Source organism: Megalops cyprinoides, chromosome 10, assembly GCF_013368585.1.
Source record: "Megalops cyprinoides isolate fMegCyp1 chromosome 10, fMegCyp1.pri, whole genome shotgun sequence".
Taxonomy (NCBI): domain Eukaryota; kingdom Metazoa; phylum Chordata; class Actinopteri; order Elopiformes; family Megalopidae; genus Megalops; species Megalops cyprinoides.
In genome coordinates this window covers 25,635,425-25,652,453 of record NC_050592.1, presented here as the reverse complement: position 1 = coordinate 25,652,453, position 17,029 = coordinate 25,635,425, and the positions used below count along the sequence as shown (strand labels likewise).

Sequence of the window (17,029 nt, the reverse complement as noted above, 5' to 3'; positions counted from 1 at the left end):
ACCAGACTAATGCTTAAGGGTGTTACCTTTTCCTTTTTCTCCCTCTCTACAGGGTAAGGTGAATTCACACCCTTTCACTCTCTCTGTAGTGGAGAGCATCTCTGCAATGAGATGCCGATGTTGCCAGCCACGGCAGGGCTCTCCCTAATACCCCTTTCCCCCGCAAAGTTGGAACCAGGCTGGTCCATGTCATTCCGGTTTCAGCTGGTTTTACATTGTCCTTTGTCACGCTGACCTATGTCAGCTTGGTCAACCAAGCGAGCTGCAGTCAGAGTCTCTGTAACTTTGCTGCTGTCATCAGTGTCAGCACTAAAATCTGGGGATGTAAATGGAAAGGAGAGGGAACAGAGACTGACAGAGGGAGTTTCTTCCGGAAAACCCCAGCCTTGCCCTGTACAAAAAGTTCAGTCTGGTCAGGTTATCGACAGGTTATCCGCTGGTTGTAGATAAAGCAAGAGAAAAGCAACCGTTCTGGATTAGGTCAGCCACCCTTGGCACCTGACCATAATGTTGTGGTCGCTTCTCTGTAGTGGGGAAAGGGCTATCAGAATTCTCCTCCTAACTGGTTGAAGAGAGACATTCACTTTATTTACCTATTCCAGGCTGCATATTTACATTTACATTTACATTTATTCATTTAGCAGACGCTTTTATCCAAAGCGACTTACATAGGTTACAGTTCTTTACAATGTTATCCATTTATACAGCTGGATATTTACTGAGGCAATTGTGGGTTAAGTACCTTGCCCAAGGGTACAGCAGCAGTGTCCCAGCGGGGATTGAACCGGCAACCTTTTGGGTACAAGTCCTGCTCCTTAACCACTATGCTACACTGCCACCCACCTGCCACCTGCATATGTCTTGGAGAAAGCAATGGAGGCAAGTCTGCACTGACTAGGTTCATTATTAGCCTGTGTGTTTGTCTTCCAGGAACCACGTTCCAGCCCAACAGTAACTCCTCTGTGAATCCAGATCACCTGAACTACTTCCGGTTTGCGGGTCAGATCCTTGGCTTGGCGCTGTACCACCGGCAGCTGGTCAACATCTACTTCACCCGCTCCTTCTACAAGCACATACTGGGTAAAGCACTTGCTCCACTTATAGGCATATACTGGGTAAAGCACCGGCTTGTTCTTTTAGCGCATGTTAGGGAAAACATCTGTAAGCACAAACAAGGTAGAACTCTCGACTTTTTCAACAGGGAACAGTCCCATTCCAGCGTATTATTTACTGATAAAGTGGTTTCTCAGAGCTACACTAAGAGTTTCTTCACTACTCCTCCTGATAGATGCATCCCTCCTCCTGATAGATGCGCTACTCCTCCTGATAGCTGTGCTGCTCCTTCTGATGTATGCACTTCTTATGATCAGTGCATTCCTGTAGTGTTTTTCCACTTTTCCTTTTCACTCTCCTCTGTACTCCTCCTGTCTGTCAGCAGTGCTGTGCTTCTGCCATTGGTTATTTTTTTTACCTTTGTTTGGAATCATTGAGTACACTAGGAGTATTTAAAATATGTCTGATTGATTTTCGTGAAATTTGAAATTCAATCATAATTGCATGCTTATGTGTGCGTGCACGTTGATGTGCTTTTGAGTGTGTGTGTGCATGCATGTGTTGACACCTATGAAGGTATTAAATATGTGTGTTTTGTGTGTGTATAGGGATCCCAGTAAACTACCAGGATGTAGCCTCCATTGATCCGGAGTATGCCAAGAACCTGCAGTGGATCCTGGACAATGACATCAGCGACCTTGGCCTGGAGCTCACCTTCTCTGTGGAGACAGACGTGTTCGGGGCCATGGAGGAAGTCCCGCTGAAACCGGGCGGAGTCGCCATCCTCGTCACCCAGGACAACAAGGTGACCAATCAGTTCAGAAGTGTTGCCGTCATGACAGGTCCAGAGAGCTGTTGTAATACATTTAAAGGCGATCACTGTTGTATTCCATTATCATATAGTTTACTTAAGAGTGTGCGTATACGTATATGTGTGAGAAAAAGGGTTAAACTAAAGACGCCCCTGAAAAAAACTAATTTAAAATTACAGACTGGGAGCTACTTTCCCTTTTTATCTTATCAATTAAGACTCTGTAGAGCTAGTATCTCTTTGGAAGTGCCTTTTGTGGACATTTTTTCCATGCCAGATAGAAGTCTTTGCTCCAAAATGAAGAATGTATTGACGTATTTGCATATGTGAGAAAGGATATTGTGAGTAGTGCTCTCTTCTCAGCTGGGAAATTTACCAGAACTTGATGTATGCATGTTCTCTCATCACTGTTACCCGAGCAACCACTCACTCACTGACCTGTACATTTTCAGGGGAGATACTTATATACATCCCTTTTACATATTTACATTTTCTTAAGACAAATTAAATTATGCCTGTGTTACATAATTTACTTCATTAGCCAGCTGACCAAGTCCATTGGTTCACAGCTTCGTTCCATCATTGAATTAGAATGTTGTGATCTATAAAAAGATTCCTTTTGTCGTTGCTGAAACGATAGGCCTTAAATTGGTGAAAGTGGCATTCTCACATTAGATGCAGTTTCTCGCTGTAATGAGTATTCGAGTGGCGGGTTGCGCTCCGGCATTGGAAAATAACAGGAATGCGAAAGCAGCCAAGGGGGCAGACAGCACCCCGGCCCTGCCTGGGGGTGATGGATATCTCCGTGCTGTGTCTATACGGCAGCAGTGGAGTGTGTCCCAAAAGAGTGGCTTTTGTGCCCATTCCGCCTGGAGCTCTTGCCCACTTCAGCGGCCACTCAGGTATATGTCAGAAAAGTGGCAGCTCTAATAAGCCCTTAGGGCGTGAGTGCTTTATAAGGCACCGGGCCGATGCCTTTGATCAGTCCATCGCACATGTCTCCCCCAGGGAAACAGTTATTTGTATTAGTGGTTCCATTTGGGGGGGGGTAGGAGATTGTCCTCTTTGTGGGATTTGAGGTGGGGAGAAATCATTCCGTGTTTTTCTGCTCAGCTTTCCCACTTCGAAAACAGTGAGAAGTTTTTTTAGAGAAATTTAAACCCTGTATCCATGAAGGAAGTCATTTCACTGTCATTTCACATTTCACATTTTCACTGTCAATAGATCACACTGATTTGTAGTAGTTTGGCTGTATTTAAATCTAGTCACGAGCCATCAGGATATATTTTTTATTTAATATATAAAAGTCAGTGCCTCTTTCTTTTTGTTTCTGTCGGCAATGGAGGAGGTGTTTGAAATCTAGCACTGTTCTCAGAACAGCTAGAGGGGACAGCTGCTCAGCTGGTGCTAGCCTTTATCCTGCTCTGAGTACAGTTAGCCGCAGGTATTTAAACAAACAGCCTGCAGCAGAACTGCGTGTGTGACACGTTTCATTGGTGTTGGTCCCTTGCTGACAGTCTATCACTAATTTATGTTAAAGCGGTGTGAGATTTTTTTTTTTACCCTTTTTGGAGAACCTTTTGTGAATATTGTTACTGATGTTGTTTTTATTGTTGTAATTCTTATTATTTCTCACGTTCAGTAAAATCCATCGAAACCTTTTATAGAAATTTAAGACAGTCATGGTTTAGCAGTGGGTCAGATATGGGTCAGATGTGTGCGTTGGGAATTTCTGTAAAAAAAAAAAAAAAAGAAAAATGGATGTTTTGGTTATCAAGTACAGAAAACTAAAAACTGTTAATTTTCTGTTTAATTATATGTGCTATTCTCCATAGCCTGAGAGTAGAGCTCAGATCGTTTGTGTGTGCAGTCCCGCTGCTGGCCAGCGGAGGTCAGTGTTTCCTAAGGAAGGGTGCAGTCTTTTCTCAGGTTTGTTTGAAGGTGAGCGTGTTGATGGTGGGTTTGAGGGTCTGCCATGTCTGGTTTAGTTTGGGGGGATTTTGCACACATGCCACGCACTCCAACGGCCGTCGTCTGAGGGCGAGCCTTAATCCCGCCTACCCAAACGTCCGCAGACCCCGGGTTCTGTTCTGAGCCGCTCGCCGGCGCGGCGGGCACGTGGGCTGGCCCCGCAGGCGAGGGTGGAACGCTCCCAAAACACAGCGGCCCTCCTCTGTCCTGCCAAGAGCAGCGTGCAGCTGGAGAGAAATACAGCGCATCATACCAAGTGCAGATTCTGAGGGAAAAACCGAAGCTCTCTGTTTTAATGAGGAGAGCTGTTCTGTGTTTGTGTGTGTGCGCGCGCGCGTGTGTGTATGTGTTTGTGAGTGTATTTATGTCTCCACTAAAATAGAAACTAATTAAAAACCATTTTTGTTGTTGTTCAGACTGCAGTGGTGTGACTAGTTCTTTCCTGTCTCGCGCTTTCCCCTCTCTCCCTCCCCTCCATCCCTGTGTCTCTCGCTCTTTCTGTGGGAGATATATGGGATTTCCACTGTAGTGGGGCTCAGTCTCTCTGCGCTGGTCGGACGGGGGTGGGGGGGAGGAGGAGGGGGGGTACCTGTGCTGACTCGGGAGCTCCGCTTCATAGAGCGTAGCAGCAGACAGGGATGGGCTGAGGCACTGCAGTGATGGAAATTCACACACGGAAAACTTTTTCTCGATTCTTACTCTTTCTGTTTTACTGATGAAATCTGAGCGTGGGGTTTCTGCCTCTGTGTCTTTCTCTGTGGGTGTCTCTGTCTGTCTGTCTGTCTGTCTCTCTCTGACTCTGTGTCCGCATCTCTTGCTTTCCCTCTGTGCCTCTGACTGTGACTCTCTTTTTGACTCTGTCTCTGTGTCTCTGACTCGCTGTCTCTGACCCTGTGCCTCTTGTGTCCCTGGTGTCCAGGCGGAGTACGTGCAGCTGGTGACGGAGCTGAGGATGACCCGTGCCATCCAGCCGCAGATCAACGCTTTCCTGCAGGGCTTCCACACCTTCATCCCCCCCTCCCTCATCCAGCTGTTTGACGAATATGAGCTGGTGAGTTCCTGCATGCCCATGTCCTCAACCCCCCACCCCCCCATTGCCTGGGGTGTTCTTGTCAGAGGAAGGCGGGTCTTATTGGTAGGATTGATTAGGGGAGTCCGTATATACCCCTCCCCCCCAATTGTCAAGTGTCACCTTGGAGTTGCCGTCCTCTGATTTCACACGTTGCTGTTTTTGTGGGAGTTGACAGAATTGCGGAGGCCGTCCCTGCCCCCCACCCACCCGATTGATCATCTCCTCTGCAGATTGTTCCGTGTGTGCTTTTGCTTAGTGAACATACGTGTGCAGAGACACGTCTGGGTCACGCGGCCTGACCGTCAGTGCTGCGGAGCCTGTGAGGGCTGAAGGGTGCAGCCCTGGGAAACGCCTGCCTCCAGCTGTTGCATACACATTACATTACACTCATATAGCAGATGCTCTTATCCAGAGCGACTTCCTGCACAATAGAACGTAAGTGCATCCATTCAGGCTGAATGAGCAGCAGTGTCAGTCCAGGCTAACAACACTTCCAGACCTGTGAGTGTGAGCAAAACACTATTCAAGCCCTACCACAAGCTGACTTGTGCAACTTGACTAGACAAAGGAAGCCAAGTATACTACAATATATCAGCAACTAAATCACAGAATCTAAAACACATCACAATATTACATATTAAATAAACAGCAAGTACTAAAAGTAGCAGGCATTAGGGGGTGGGGATTGAGGGATTAATGTAATGTCCAGTATACTTATATATTCGACTGCACATTTGCATGTGAGGGCAGCTCTGCGGTAGCGGAGTTTTCTCACGGCAGCGTCATTTACGAGTTCAGGGCCCGTCGTGTAATCGGCACAAATCCGCACGCGCCCCGGAGAGCTTTGCAAGCGTGTGCGTTTGACTGCTGTCCCACCCAAACATGTCACTGGCAGGAGCTGCTCCTCTCGGGGATGCCGGAGATCGACGTGGCCGACTGGAACAGGAACACGGAATACACCAGCGGATACGACCTGGACGAGCCCGTCATTCAGGTGCGCTAGCGCGCTGCGGGCCTGGAACCGCTCCGGCTCCATTGTGTTCGCGGCTGGTGAATGCCGAATCGCTCCTGTTGTAGGGGTTCCATATTGAGTCTCTTGTATTGGGAAGGGGATCTAATTCCGAGTCTTTTGTACTATGATGGCAATGTTTGGCTTCTTCTCTCAGGCAGGTTGCCATGTTGAGTCTTTTGTCGTAGGGGGGGATTAACGTTGAGTGTCTTGTATTGCAGTGGTTCTGGGAGGTGGTGGAGAGCCTGACTCAGGAAGAGAGAGTTCTTCTGCTGCAGTTTGTCACAGGCAGGTGGGTTTACCCGAGGACAGTGTAAATCAGGTGATATCCAGTGGTTATGTGTCTGATTAAAGTCTCCGTCTCACTCGGGATCCAAATAAGGGGTGTCTTGGGGATAGGGAATTTATAGATTACTCAGAGTTCTTTGAGAAATGTGCAAAGGACTATTTGAAACCTTTGAAGAGTTTTTCCTTCTGCATTTTCGGTTCTGTTTGTCTTGTAAATGGAACAAAATCTATTCAAAGAACATGGCCATGTGTCTAGCAGTGCCTAAATAGATCTGACTAAAAGCCAAAAAAAAGACACCCTTCATTGCTTAGGTGTGGTATCCATGGTGGATATTAAACTGAAATTCTGGCCAGTGCCGGTTTGAGCTGGTTTGAGCTGGTTTTGTCCTACGAGTCACAGAGTATTGGTGTAGTGGAGTATACAGAAAGATAGGGGGATGAGCGTGTGTGTGTGTGTGTGTGTGTGTGTGTGTGTGTGTGTGTGTGTGTGTGTGTGTGTGTGTGTGTGTGTGTGTGTGTGTGTGCGTGCGTGCGTGCGTGAGGGAGCGCAGGGGGCAGGCTGGACCTGTGTGTTATGGAGAAGTAATCACAGGGATGGCTGGGGGGCCTTGGCACAAATGCGGGCCGAACCGTTAGTTTAATTGCCATGGTTACGGTGTGAATTTAAATATTGTAATTAGTCTCCACCCACGGGGGACTTGGCCTGGCTTTGATGCCCCTGATTGGCACACTGACGGCAGCGAATACCTCCTTTAGATTCGAGTGACGGGGAGAGCACCTGGTCTCTCTCAAGCCACACCTCCGCTGTTTGTGACATCACTCTAGCCTTCCGTAGAGGAGACTCAGCAGGTTTAGTTGCTCTCTCTGCCTCATCAAAGTCATTTATCATGTTGTATATAATCCACTCCCCTGGCTGGATATTTACTGAGGCTGTTAAGGATATTTACTTTCCTCAAGTGTACAATAGCGGTGCCCCATCTGGGAATTAAGCCCACAACTCTTGTTTTTATGACAAGGTTTCATCCAAGCTCAAGAACATGAAACACACACTGCTGGTCTGGACACAGCTCTTGCTCTTGGGTAACGGTTAATGGCTGCCTGTGTGTGGCAGTTCAGATGCACTTAACAGACATGTGCCACAGGATTGGCCAATTGACCATAAGTCTTGGTTTTCCTCTTCTCCTCTCCTTTGCTCCCTCCCCCCTTCTCTCCGTCTTAGTTCGAGGGTTCCTCACGGTGGATTCGCATACCTGATGGGGGGGAGTGGCTTACAGAAGTTTACCATCGCTGCGGTGCCCTACACCTCTAACCTGCTACCCACATCCAGCACCTGGTGAGTAGACAACCACATGCACACACACATACACATGCTCTTTCTCAAACATGCTCCCCCACACATGGCATAGCTGAGCGCACATGCTTACCCCACTAACACGCACACTGTCTCTTATACATTCATGCTTACCCTCATGCATATACATAATCATGTGCTTGTACGCACAAAGGAAATTCCACAGAAATTACACAGAGTAGAAAATAGCAGGTGGGGCACAGCATTCTCTACATGAAAGCAAGGCAGGAACAATGAAAGAGAAGGGTAGAGTGCTTGAAGAGTGCTTGCTTGCATGTGCGTGGTGTGTCTGTACATGTATGTGTGCGTGTGTCTGTGTGTGAGTCTGTGTGTGTGTGTGTCTGTGTGTGTGCATGCTTGTGTGTGTGTGTGTCTGCGTGTGCGGTGTGTGTGGGGAAGGGAGCATAGCTTGCTATGGAAACAGGTCAGGCGAAACGAAGCTGAGACAGTCAACTCTCCACAGACATGTTGGCTGTAGCTTAAAGGTTGCACCTAATCAGTGGCCCTTTGGACTGGAAACAGCTGGCCTTTTCTCTGCTGTGGAGAAACAACATCACTGCCCTTTAGACAACAAGGTCCAGCTTTTTTCTTTTTTCTCTTGGTGGGACTGGAAGAAGCAGCTGTAGGAATTGTAGAGTCCCTCACTAACGGCATTCGCGCTTTGCCTCGGAGTCGTGTGAACAGAGCTGGTGAATCACCATCACCTGTACCTCGGTGCAGACAGACATGCATTACAAATGCCAGACGCACACGCCAATCACAGAGCTCCGAACATTTTCCCTTCTTCCTTATTTAGCACTCCTTCCTGTTCGTGTGTCAGAACACCTCTAGCAGTTGCAGCATAGATCTTCTCATTAGTTGCTCTCTAAATGTGCCTTAATGTAGCTTCCTACTGTTCTATAACCATTCCATGTTCTCTGCACTTCATGCACTTGCAGCATTAAATGTTGATGTGATATTGAACTAAATAACAATACACTATATCTAAAAGCATCACAGTAATACATTTAAAAAAAAGGAATGGCTGCTTGCACCATTTTGGGTGAAAATAATGTATTGTAGTGCCATTTTGTTTTTACTTTGTGTGGGTAAAGACAATATTGATTAATCAAGTTAATCTGTTTTTTCCCCCATTGTTATTCGGTAGCTATTTTTAGGAACTGCCTCTGAAGGGTGCAGTAGGAAAAGACTAATGTTAGCATAATAAATGGCCATCAGGAGACACTTAAAAGAAACCATCAGGTATTTTAAACAATGGTGTGGAGAAAAAAAAAAAAACTGTAAAAAAGTTTTAAGGTTTTCAAAATATGATCTCATAAACCTGGCACAGATGAATACCAGTTAGTAAAATGTGGCTTTTTTGTAGTGTAACGTGAATAGTACCACACCAGCAATTACCAGCATGTAGGTGCACTTGAATCAGGTCTGAACCGGCTTTCTTTCCGTTAGCCGTATGGACAGTGGCCACATGAAAAAGGTCGATCCTATTCGTGGCCAGCTGTAGGTGAGGCGGGGTCAGAAGTGGGTTACTCCAGCTGCGGTTGGCACTTGGCAACCCGCTATCCGGGTTTATATTTGGCTGAAACAGACGTGTTTATGGTACTGGCGAAGGAGCAAGCAGCGGGGAACAATGGCAAGGAAACTGTGATATTGTGCAAAGTGAAATTATTTCAGTGTGAACACTGAGCATATCTTGCAAGACAGAGCTGTTTCAGTCAATATAAAGCTGCGCACATGATGTCTTTGTGTTCAAATATTCACATGCGATGTATCAGTGATTTAAAAGCATAAAAACTAAATTAAAGCTGAGGTTGCAGGCAGAGTTAGGAAAAATGTTTGAATGTGAAAACTGAAATTCTGAATCATCTAAGCCTGTGGTATTAAATGATTGAATGCCTTCATGGTCTTACAAAGACTGTCTGGGCATAGTGCAGCTTTTGGACATCCAGTACGTTCACTGCGAGCCTAGATGAAATGCATGCAATGTAACCCGTTGCTGTCCTGTTCCACCCCCAGCATCAACATGCTGAAACTCCCAGAGTACCCCAGCCAGGAGGTCCTCCGAGACAGACTGCTCGTCGCACTGCATTGTGGGAGCTACGGCTACACCATGGCATGAGGTGTGCTTGCGTGCGTGCGCGCGTGTGTGTGTGTGTCTCTGCATGCGCGTGTGTGTGTGTGCGCGAACACGTGAGTTTGCGGGCGCACGTGTGTCATAAGACTTTGCCATACTGGGTATATATTTTGTGCAGGTATAAGGAAGAGGGATCGAATTTTACACTCTCTCTGCAGTCTCTTATCTCTCCTCTCTACTATTTATCTTATTTTAAGTGACTTACTCATTGTAGTAGTAATTATCGACATGCCTTTCTGGCAAACCTGAGCTTGGGTTAATCCGAAACTGCAGCTCTTTACTGAAGGCACAGAAAAACCTGACCTCGGCTGCCAAAGCCTGCCTCAGCACTCTTAATGTCCCCCTGTCAAAATAATTCTGTAGTGCATTGAACCCTTTCTCCGGTTGAGTGCAGTTCCAGCCTCCACCAGCGCATGGCGCCCTGCTACTTTACCGTCATTTGCAGCTGTCTCTTACCGGGCGGGAGGCCATTTTCATCCTTATGTGACGTGCGTGTGGCTGTAGGTTGGGTGAATGTCAATCCACAGGGTGAGGGTCAGAGCCCAGAATGAGCTCCAAATGTCTGTGCTTTATATCTTGTGTTTTGACTCCATGGTGTCTTTGTTGTTATGGTAACAAAACTCTATGTGTTGTCGTTGAGTGATTTTATTTTTTACTTTTGTTGCCTGGGTTAATGTGTAATGTATATTTTCATTAATACGACTTTCAGGAAGACCCATTGTCAAAGCAATATTCCAGGGGGAATATTTTTGGTAAGCTGTGCCAAAACATTGTAGAAGTAGATAATTTAATAAGAGCCACTGCTGCAGTTTCCTTTCACGAATGATTAGGGTGATATACGGAAAACTACATTTTACAAAGAGGGACAAAATTGTATCATGCCATTTATGTACATAATTTTTTCCCCCCAAGTTTTCTCAGGTTATTCTTATTTTTTAAGAATAACTAATGAATGTAAATGTGTTGATATTCGATGTAATTTATCAGTATTGTTTTTGATGTATATTTGTTTTGCATTTGTAAGCAGATGTTGATGTTTATTGTATACAGTAACTTTATAGATATTTCTGCAGACTGAGACGAAAATGCATTAAATTCCGTATTTTATCATAAACTATGTGTAGAATCTTGTGTTCCGGTTCGCTCTTTTCTAGGCATCATTTCAGCTACTTCCACTGAAAAGTAATGGTGACAGTGTGACACACACACACACACACACACACACACACCCCCTCTCCCCTTGACAGACCCCCCATTAAAAACAACTGCGGTACCATGCACGTTTCACGTCGGCAAGTGCCAAACCTGTCGGCCTGGGCAGTCCAGACGCCGGAAAGGACTGTTGCCACGGCTACAGCTGGCTCACCCCGCAGGCACTTGGCGGCCCGGCGGGCGAGGGCGTCTGGGCTGCCGGTGCGGCTGGAGCCGGGACAGGGGGACGCGGGGCAGACATATGCACGCCCTGCGTGAGGCCGGCCGGGGCCTTGACCCCGTGCGGCGAGTGACCCCCGCGCTAAACGCCACCAGACTGCAGCGACCAGGCAACGGTGAGACCACAACACAGCCCTCACTCCAGGGCTGGGGGGGACCACAGACATGGCATATGTCACCATGGCAGCAAGGTGGAGAGAGAGAGAGAGCGAGGGAGGGAGAGGGAGAAAGAGAGAGAGGGAGGGAGGGAGAGGTAGAAGCTTTGAAATGGTGCATGTCTGCTCTGGCTTCAAACATTTCTTCTGTTTTTTTTTTCTGATGCATCATCTTTTATCGTCACGTGGAGGGTCAATCACACGCATGCACACAAGAATGTATGTCCAGCTTCAACAAAAATGTCACAGTCGCCAACAGAACACATGTAAAACTATCAGCAGGTGAAGCAGCTGGTCGCTAGCAAAGCTTTTTAGCTTTTTATCTTGTTGCATACCAGGAAGAAAAGGTACTTTATGAAAGTATTGATCTCCTAGGACATGACCTAAAAATGATCACTGAAGCTCCGGTGATGTGCCGCCTCTGACTGTCAGGCTGCTACTGCATGCTGGGAACTTTGATGGGCACATGGAGGCAGTGAGCCGCCCTTCTCCAGGAGAGAATACTGCGGCTGTGTTTTCCGTCTCTCATGCATGTTCCCATTCTCTTCCAGTCCCCTTTCATTTGTTCCACCTCAGTTCAGATCCTGGGCCATGAAATCATACAAATTGTGGGGATTTTATAACTCGCATTTTCATAAGCTGAGCGGCTTTCATCTTCTCCTGGTTCTCTGTGTAATAGAGACATTGATATTTCACTGTGATGTGCTAGTCACGTGTTGTCCCCAGTCTGAAAGCCAGAAAGAGTCGGTTATGTGGGAAGAACTGACCAGTAAGAACCCCGCTTCTGTTTACATGGGAGAAAACCAGCCAGTCGCACGGAGGGAATAGAGAGTAATTTTCTTCTGTGAGCAGCATGCCATTTTCTTTACACATCAAGCAAACCTGCTGTCGTATGCCTTCTTGGCTGTCCTGTTCATTTTGACATAAATGGAAGAAGGACTTCAACTGAGCAGTTACTTTCATTTAATGCACTTCATATTTGTCTTCATATGTCTAGACCACATAGCCTTACTTATCATTTTAGAAGTTACTCAACAAGGATGATGTACAATGTTATAGCTTTACACTTCTGTAAAGGTTCATGTGTACTGGAACAAATGAGCAGAAGTACCCTACATACAGCAGCAGCATTCTGCAGGGGAGTTGAACCCACAACCATCCTCTCTCTTCTTCCATGACCAATAAACTTTAACTAGAGGTTATCTTGGATTTGAACTGGTAACCAGAAGGTCGTGGATTCAGGTCCTGGGTTGGAGACTGCCACTGTACTTGAGTGAGCGAGAAGCTTTTTGCATTGAATACTCCAGTGCAAATTCAGCGGCAAAGAAACACAGATCACTCAAGACTGAAGCAACGAAGTGTGAGTCACCCCTAGATGAGGGCGTCTGCTCAGCAAATAAATTATGTACCGCGATGTGCAGCGGAGAAAATGCAATAAACCAAAAGATCTGCCCAAGAGTGGGTGTCCCTTTTTTCTTTGCAATTAATAGAATACCGATTTGGTTCGGTCGCAGCATGTGGCGACAAAAAAAAATCAAGAGACAGAAGAGAGCGTTTTATCTGTTTTTCCTCTCTCATGTCCCGTCGCTGTGGCGATGAGGTCGGGCCTGTTCTCCCCTGATGCCGAGGCGCCCCATGTCGACAGCCCTCGTTCCCTGCAGGTGACGTCTTTAATGCCAGCTCCGCAAAGATATGTGCCTTTGTCAGGCGCTATCTGTCCAATCCCCACTCTTCAGAGATGGTCCTCGGCGCCCCTTCCCCACCGCTGAAATACGACGTGGGCGTCTAAGGCGTATGGGAGAGTACATCAAAGCCGACTCTCGTGCACTCTTGTTGGGTGGAACACGGCGGCGGCGGGTTATCTTTGTAATTGCACGCCGCTCTCCTCCATCACCACGTCACCGGCATTCCTCCATCCCGCCACGCGATATTGCCGGGGAAAAAAAAATAAATACACACCGTGGGAGAAGGTATTGGACGACCTTTGACCCCCGCTCTTCATTTGGTCGGCTGATGCTTTTCCAATTGCTTTTCTCTCTTGGATTCCGTTGCTCAAATGGAGATAAATACATTTCTCTCCCCGCTGTCAATGAAGTTATTACTTCTGTGAGAACGCAATGATTACACCCTCCGCACTCCTCCCCACTATGTGTATATTTGTGTGTGTGTATGTGTGTGTGCGCGTGAACACGCTGAGGAGTCATCAGTTTACATGGGACGTGTTGAAAACGGGAAGCAACACCACACAGGAAATGAATCAACAGCACCACTTACACCTGCATCTCACCTTCTTTATTTTATTTTCTTTTTAGGTTAATATCTATAATATCTGTCCTTGAGTATTCCTCATTGTATGAGATGCAAACTCGTGTGTGGGTGGTTTTTAACTGCAAAAAAAAACCTCTGGGAAATCTCTGTGTTAATGAATTCATTTGGTCGTCTCAAAGCCAGGGACGCCCGGGGTTTCGGAAGACGTGGTAGATGAAGATGCATGTCAGGCAGCGAGGATTGTGCCGGATGGAACCCTGCCAGTGGAGAGACTCCATTGTGGGCCACTTGGCCCCCACAGTTCTGGAAGGCCTCACTGGCTGTGCCTGGCAGCTGTGTTGACTCTGCACGGGCACTGACTCAGCCGCCGTCAGACAGACGCTGCCCTTTATCATGTAAGGTGCGCTCTCGGAAGGGGCCGGATTCGTTTTGCCCGGGTCCTTTTACGTCACGCCGGCAGTCTCCTCACTGCCAGGTGATGTCTTTCCACAGAAAGGGGGGGAGGTGGAGGCAATTTGGCTTTGTGTGCAGCCATGCTCGATAGAAATGTAGGACATGCACAATAAAAACCCAAGTGACTTCAAAAATGCATGACCCACCCCCCCTCTGCATTTTTGGTAACCTGACAATGCCTAGAAACGCATATTAATTGGCCTAAATGCGTAATCAGCGAGATGGAAATGGTTAAGCCTTCATAAAATGTCACGCTGCACTTTGGAACTGTGATCTGTGTCCCCCCCTCAAAATGTGTGGCTATACACCGTAGCCGTAATCACGGGGGTCAATTTATGCTCAACAATGCGTTTTAATGGAAATGCTATTTCCGCGCACTTGCATTGAGAAAATTTCTCAATACCAGGGGAAAAAAAGATCCATTTCCACATCCTAATGGAAACAGAATGAGTGGGAGAAAAGTACTAGTAATAATAGCTGGGGGCAGGGTTACCGCCCGAGGTCATGAAAGGAAAATGACATGCACAGATGTCGAGGGCTGCCACCATTTCCACCTTTTTTGGGAACTACAGTCAGCAGGGTGTCACACAGCGTGTGGGTGGGTGGGTGCGGCAGCTTAAAGAGAGCGGCTAACGGGCGGTTAGTCGGATCTCTGTGAGCTGGATCGATTGGTGGGCCGTCGCGGGAGGTGTCCATCTCTCTGAGGGAGCAGAGACTTCGCACGGCCACTGTTCATGCAAGGGAAAGTCATGCTAAAGAAAGCACGGCACAGCGCTGCTCTGTCTCAGTGCCAGACGAATGTTCCGGATTTTCAGTTTTCCTCTTTCTTTGCCTTAGGTTCAAAGCACATGGATGTGCATGCATTGCATGCAGTGCTTCACATGTGAGGAAAGATATTTTAAATATATATATTTAGCGTCTGCTAAATGACAAAAATGTAATGTAAGGGCAAATAACAAAATGGAGTGTATTAAAAAAACAGAATATCAACTGAAATGGGAAGAAATACCAAATAAGGATAACAAATGAAAATGGTGCTTTGTGTAAATCAAAGCCAAAATGCATCACATGTGAAAGAGAGTGTTATATTTTATGTCAGTATCACCCTGATGGTTTCGTACTCTAAGAAGGGCGTCCCTTCCTCCTCATTAGCTGGGCTGCTGGTAGCGTCCGCTGTTATCGCGAACGCCATCGCCGTGGTTCCATCCAGTCCTTCTCCTAATTATTGCTGTTGCCAGCACAATTTTCAAGAGAAGAATAAATTGTTATTAGGCATCACCTTGTCCCGCCGGACCGTTTATTAAATTATAGGTGAAAGTCAAGCGTGCGCTCGGCGGGGTTATTACGGAGCTTAGTAAGCAGGGAGGGGGTGAAGGCTGCAGGACAGTCAGCAGTATTCGCCCAGCTCTGCGGCTCTCCAAGGCCGCCTCGGTGGGAACAGCCGGAAGCACCGACCCCCACGCAGGCTAGTAATTCAGAATGAGGCAACGGCATAACGGTGCACCGAAGGAGAATACGATGACCGCTAACTCAGTGTCACAATTCACCTGCCGCTCTCTCGCATAGCTACGCATTGATATATTTATATCTACTCTGAATAACATTGAATTTACAGAGAGGTGGGGGTTGGAGGTAGCAAATAGAGCTTTAGTAGAAATGAATGCCCCCCCAACCCAATCTGCCCATTTGAATTGTAAGGAGGGCCGGATTCGGCGGCTCTTCACAATGGGGCTGAGAGGAGGTAGCATACATATGACACAGGCTGCCAGTTTCGCAGGCGGTCGCCGTGATTGGGCACCGTGGCTAATGTGCTGTGGCACTCTCGTTACCTGTCCTAGCTCTCCAGAGCCTCGGAGAGCCGCTCGTTAATTCACTCATCGCTCTCGCACGGCGACAACCAGGCGGGGGAGGCGGTGGGGGGGGGGGTCGCCAGATTGTATTGTTTCTAACCCTATTAAATATTCAATATCTGTCCGCCTGCCTCAATTGCTTTTGACACTACTTTTGGATAATCGTTGCATGCGTTTTATTTCTGAATGTTTTTTTTCTGTCGGTATCCTGGCTTTCAGATGATTGCCATTTGATGTAAAACTGTGATGATTTTAGGAGTTTTTTCTCATGCACGACACACACACACATACACAAACACATATGTATGTATAGATGCAGTGTTATAAAACCATAGTAGAGTCACAATCATTCTTCATTAGTTAAAGGAAAAACTATGCAATATATTAGATACAAGTTGTCAGAAATGTTAAGCTCTGACTGTCACAATGATCCGAGACCCTTTGAGAGAACGCAATTTAAACTATTGGTTTATACTGGTACAAGCAGCTGTCATAAGTGTGGAGTTAAGTTGACAGTAGGACATATTTTTATATTCATCACCACAGATCAATTTCCTGAGCGCAAATGATAAACAAACATCCACTGAAAGCAACTTGCAACGCCACGAACATGTCCTCTGTTAGTCCCAACAAAGGGGTTTAAATATGATAAGTAAATATCCTTTGTTCAGGTTTGCCTCCAGTTTGAATAGAGTTTCTTAGCCTGTGATCTTTTGCAAATCATGCCAATGACATCCAAGCTCCTTGTCGACAATATGTGGCATATTCTTGAACACACACATGATTCATTCAACCAATTTAGCCTGGTCTTACACAATTTCCATTGAAGCCAAAAAACTGGAAACTGGGAGTGAAAAAAAGGCTAAAGGAGCTAAATTTGATGACTGCACTCAAAAAAGTGCTTTGAGCTATATATTTAGTCATGGCCATTTAATTAACTATTAATATTTCTCTTAAAAAAAACATAATCCTACGCCAGAGAAAAGTGTTGTCTAGTGGTTTTATGGCACTTTGATGTCCATCTTGCACGTCCTCGCCTCTCTTTGCTGCGTCTAGGAAAACGCTGTTTTCATGTCATTGGAAGGGCCCCGTGTCCACAGTCACATGGCCCCAGATCCAAAAAGCTTTCAGAACAGTAAGTGCTTGGCTTCCAGTGTCTCTCCCTTGGGCTTACCATACCACT

General features: G+C 46.6%; 1 protein-coding gene across 2 annotated transcripts in view; it reads left to right on the top strand.

The window, feature by feature from the left end:
- The window catches only part of hace1 (HECT domain and ankyrin repeat containing E3 ubiquitin protein ligase 1), a 34,371-nt gene extending 24,643 nt beyond the window's left edge, over positions 1 to 9,728 (top strand). For both annotated transcript variants that reach the window (XM_036539414.1, XM_036539413.1), the window contains exons 19-25: positions 931 to 1,080; positions 1,662 to 1,858; positions 4,755 to 4,886; positions 5,803 to 5,901; positions 6,138 to 6,208; positions 7,424 to 7,537; positions 9,572 to 9,728. In XM_036539414.1, the coding sequence (XP_036395307.1) occupies positions 931 to 1,080; positions 1,662 to 1,858; positions 4,755 to 4,886; positions 5,803 to 5,901; positions 6,138 to 6,208; positions 7,424 to 7,537; positions 9,572 to 9,674 (866 nt within the window). In that variant the 3' untranslated portion in view covers positions 9,675 to 9,728. The remainder of the gene's footprint in view (positions 1 to 930; positions 1,081 to 1,661; positions 1,859 to 4,754; positions 4,887 to 5,802; positions 5,902 to 6,137; positions 6,209 to 7,423; positions 7,538 to 9,571) is intronic.
- The last annotated feature ends 7,301 nt before the right edge of the window (positions 9,729 to 17,029 follow it).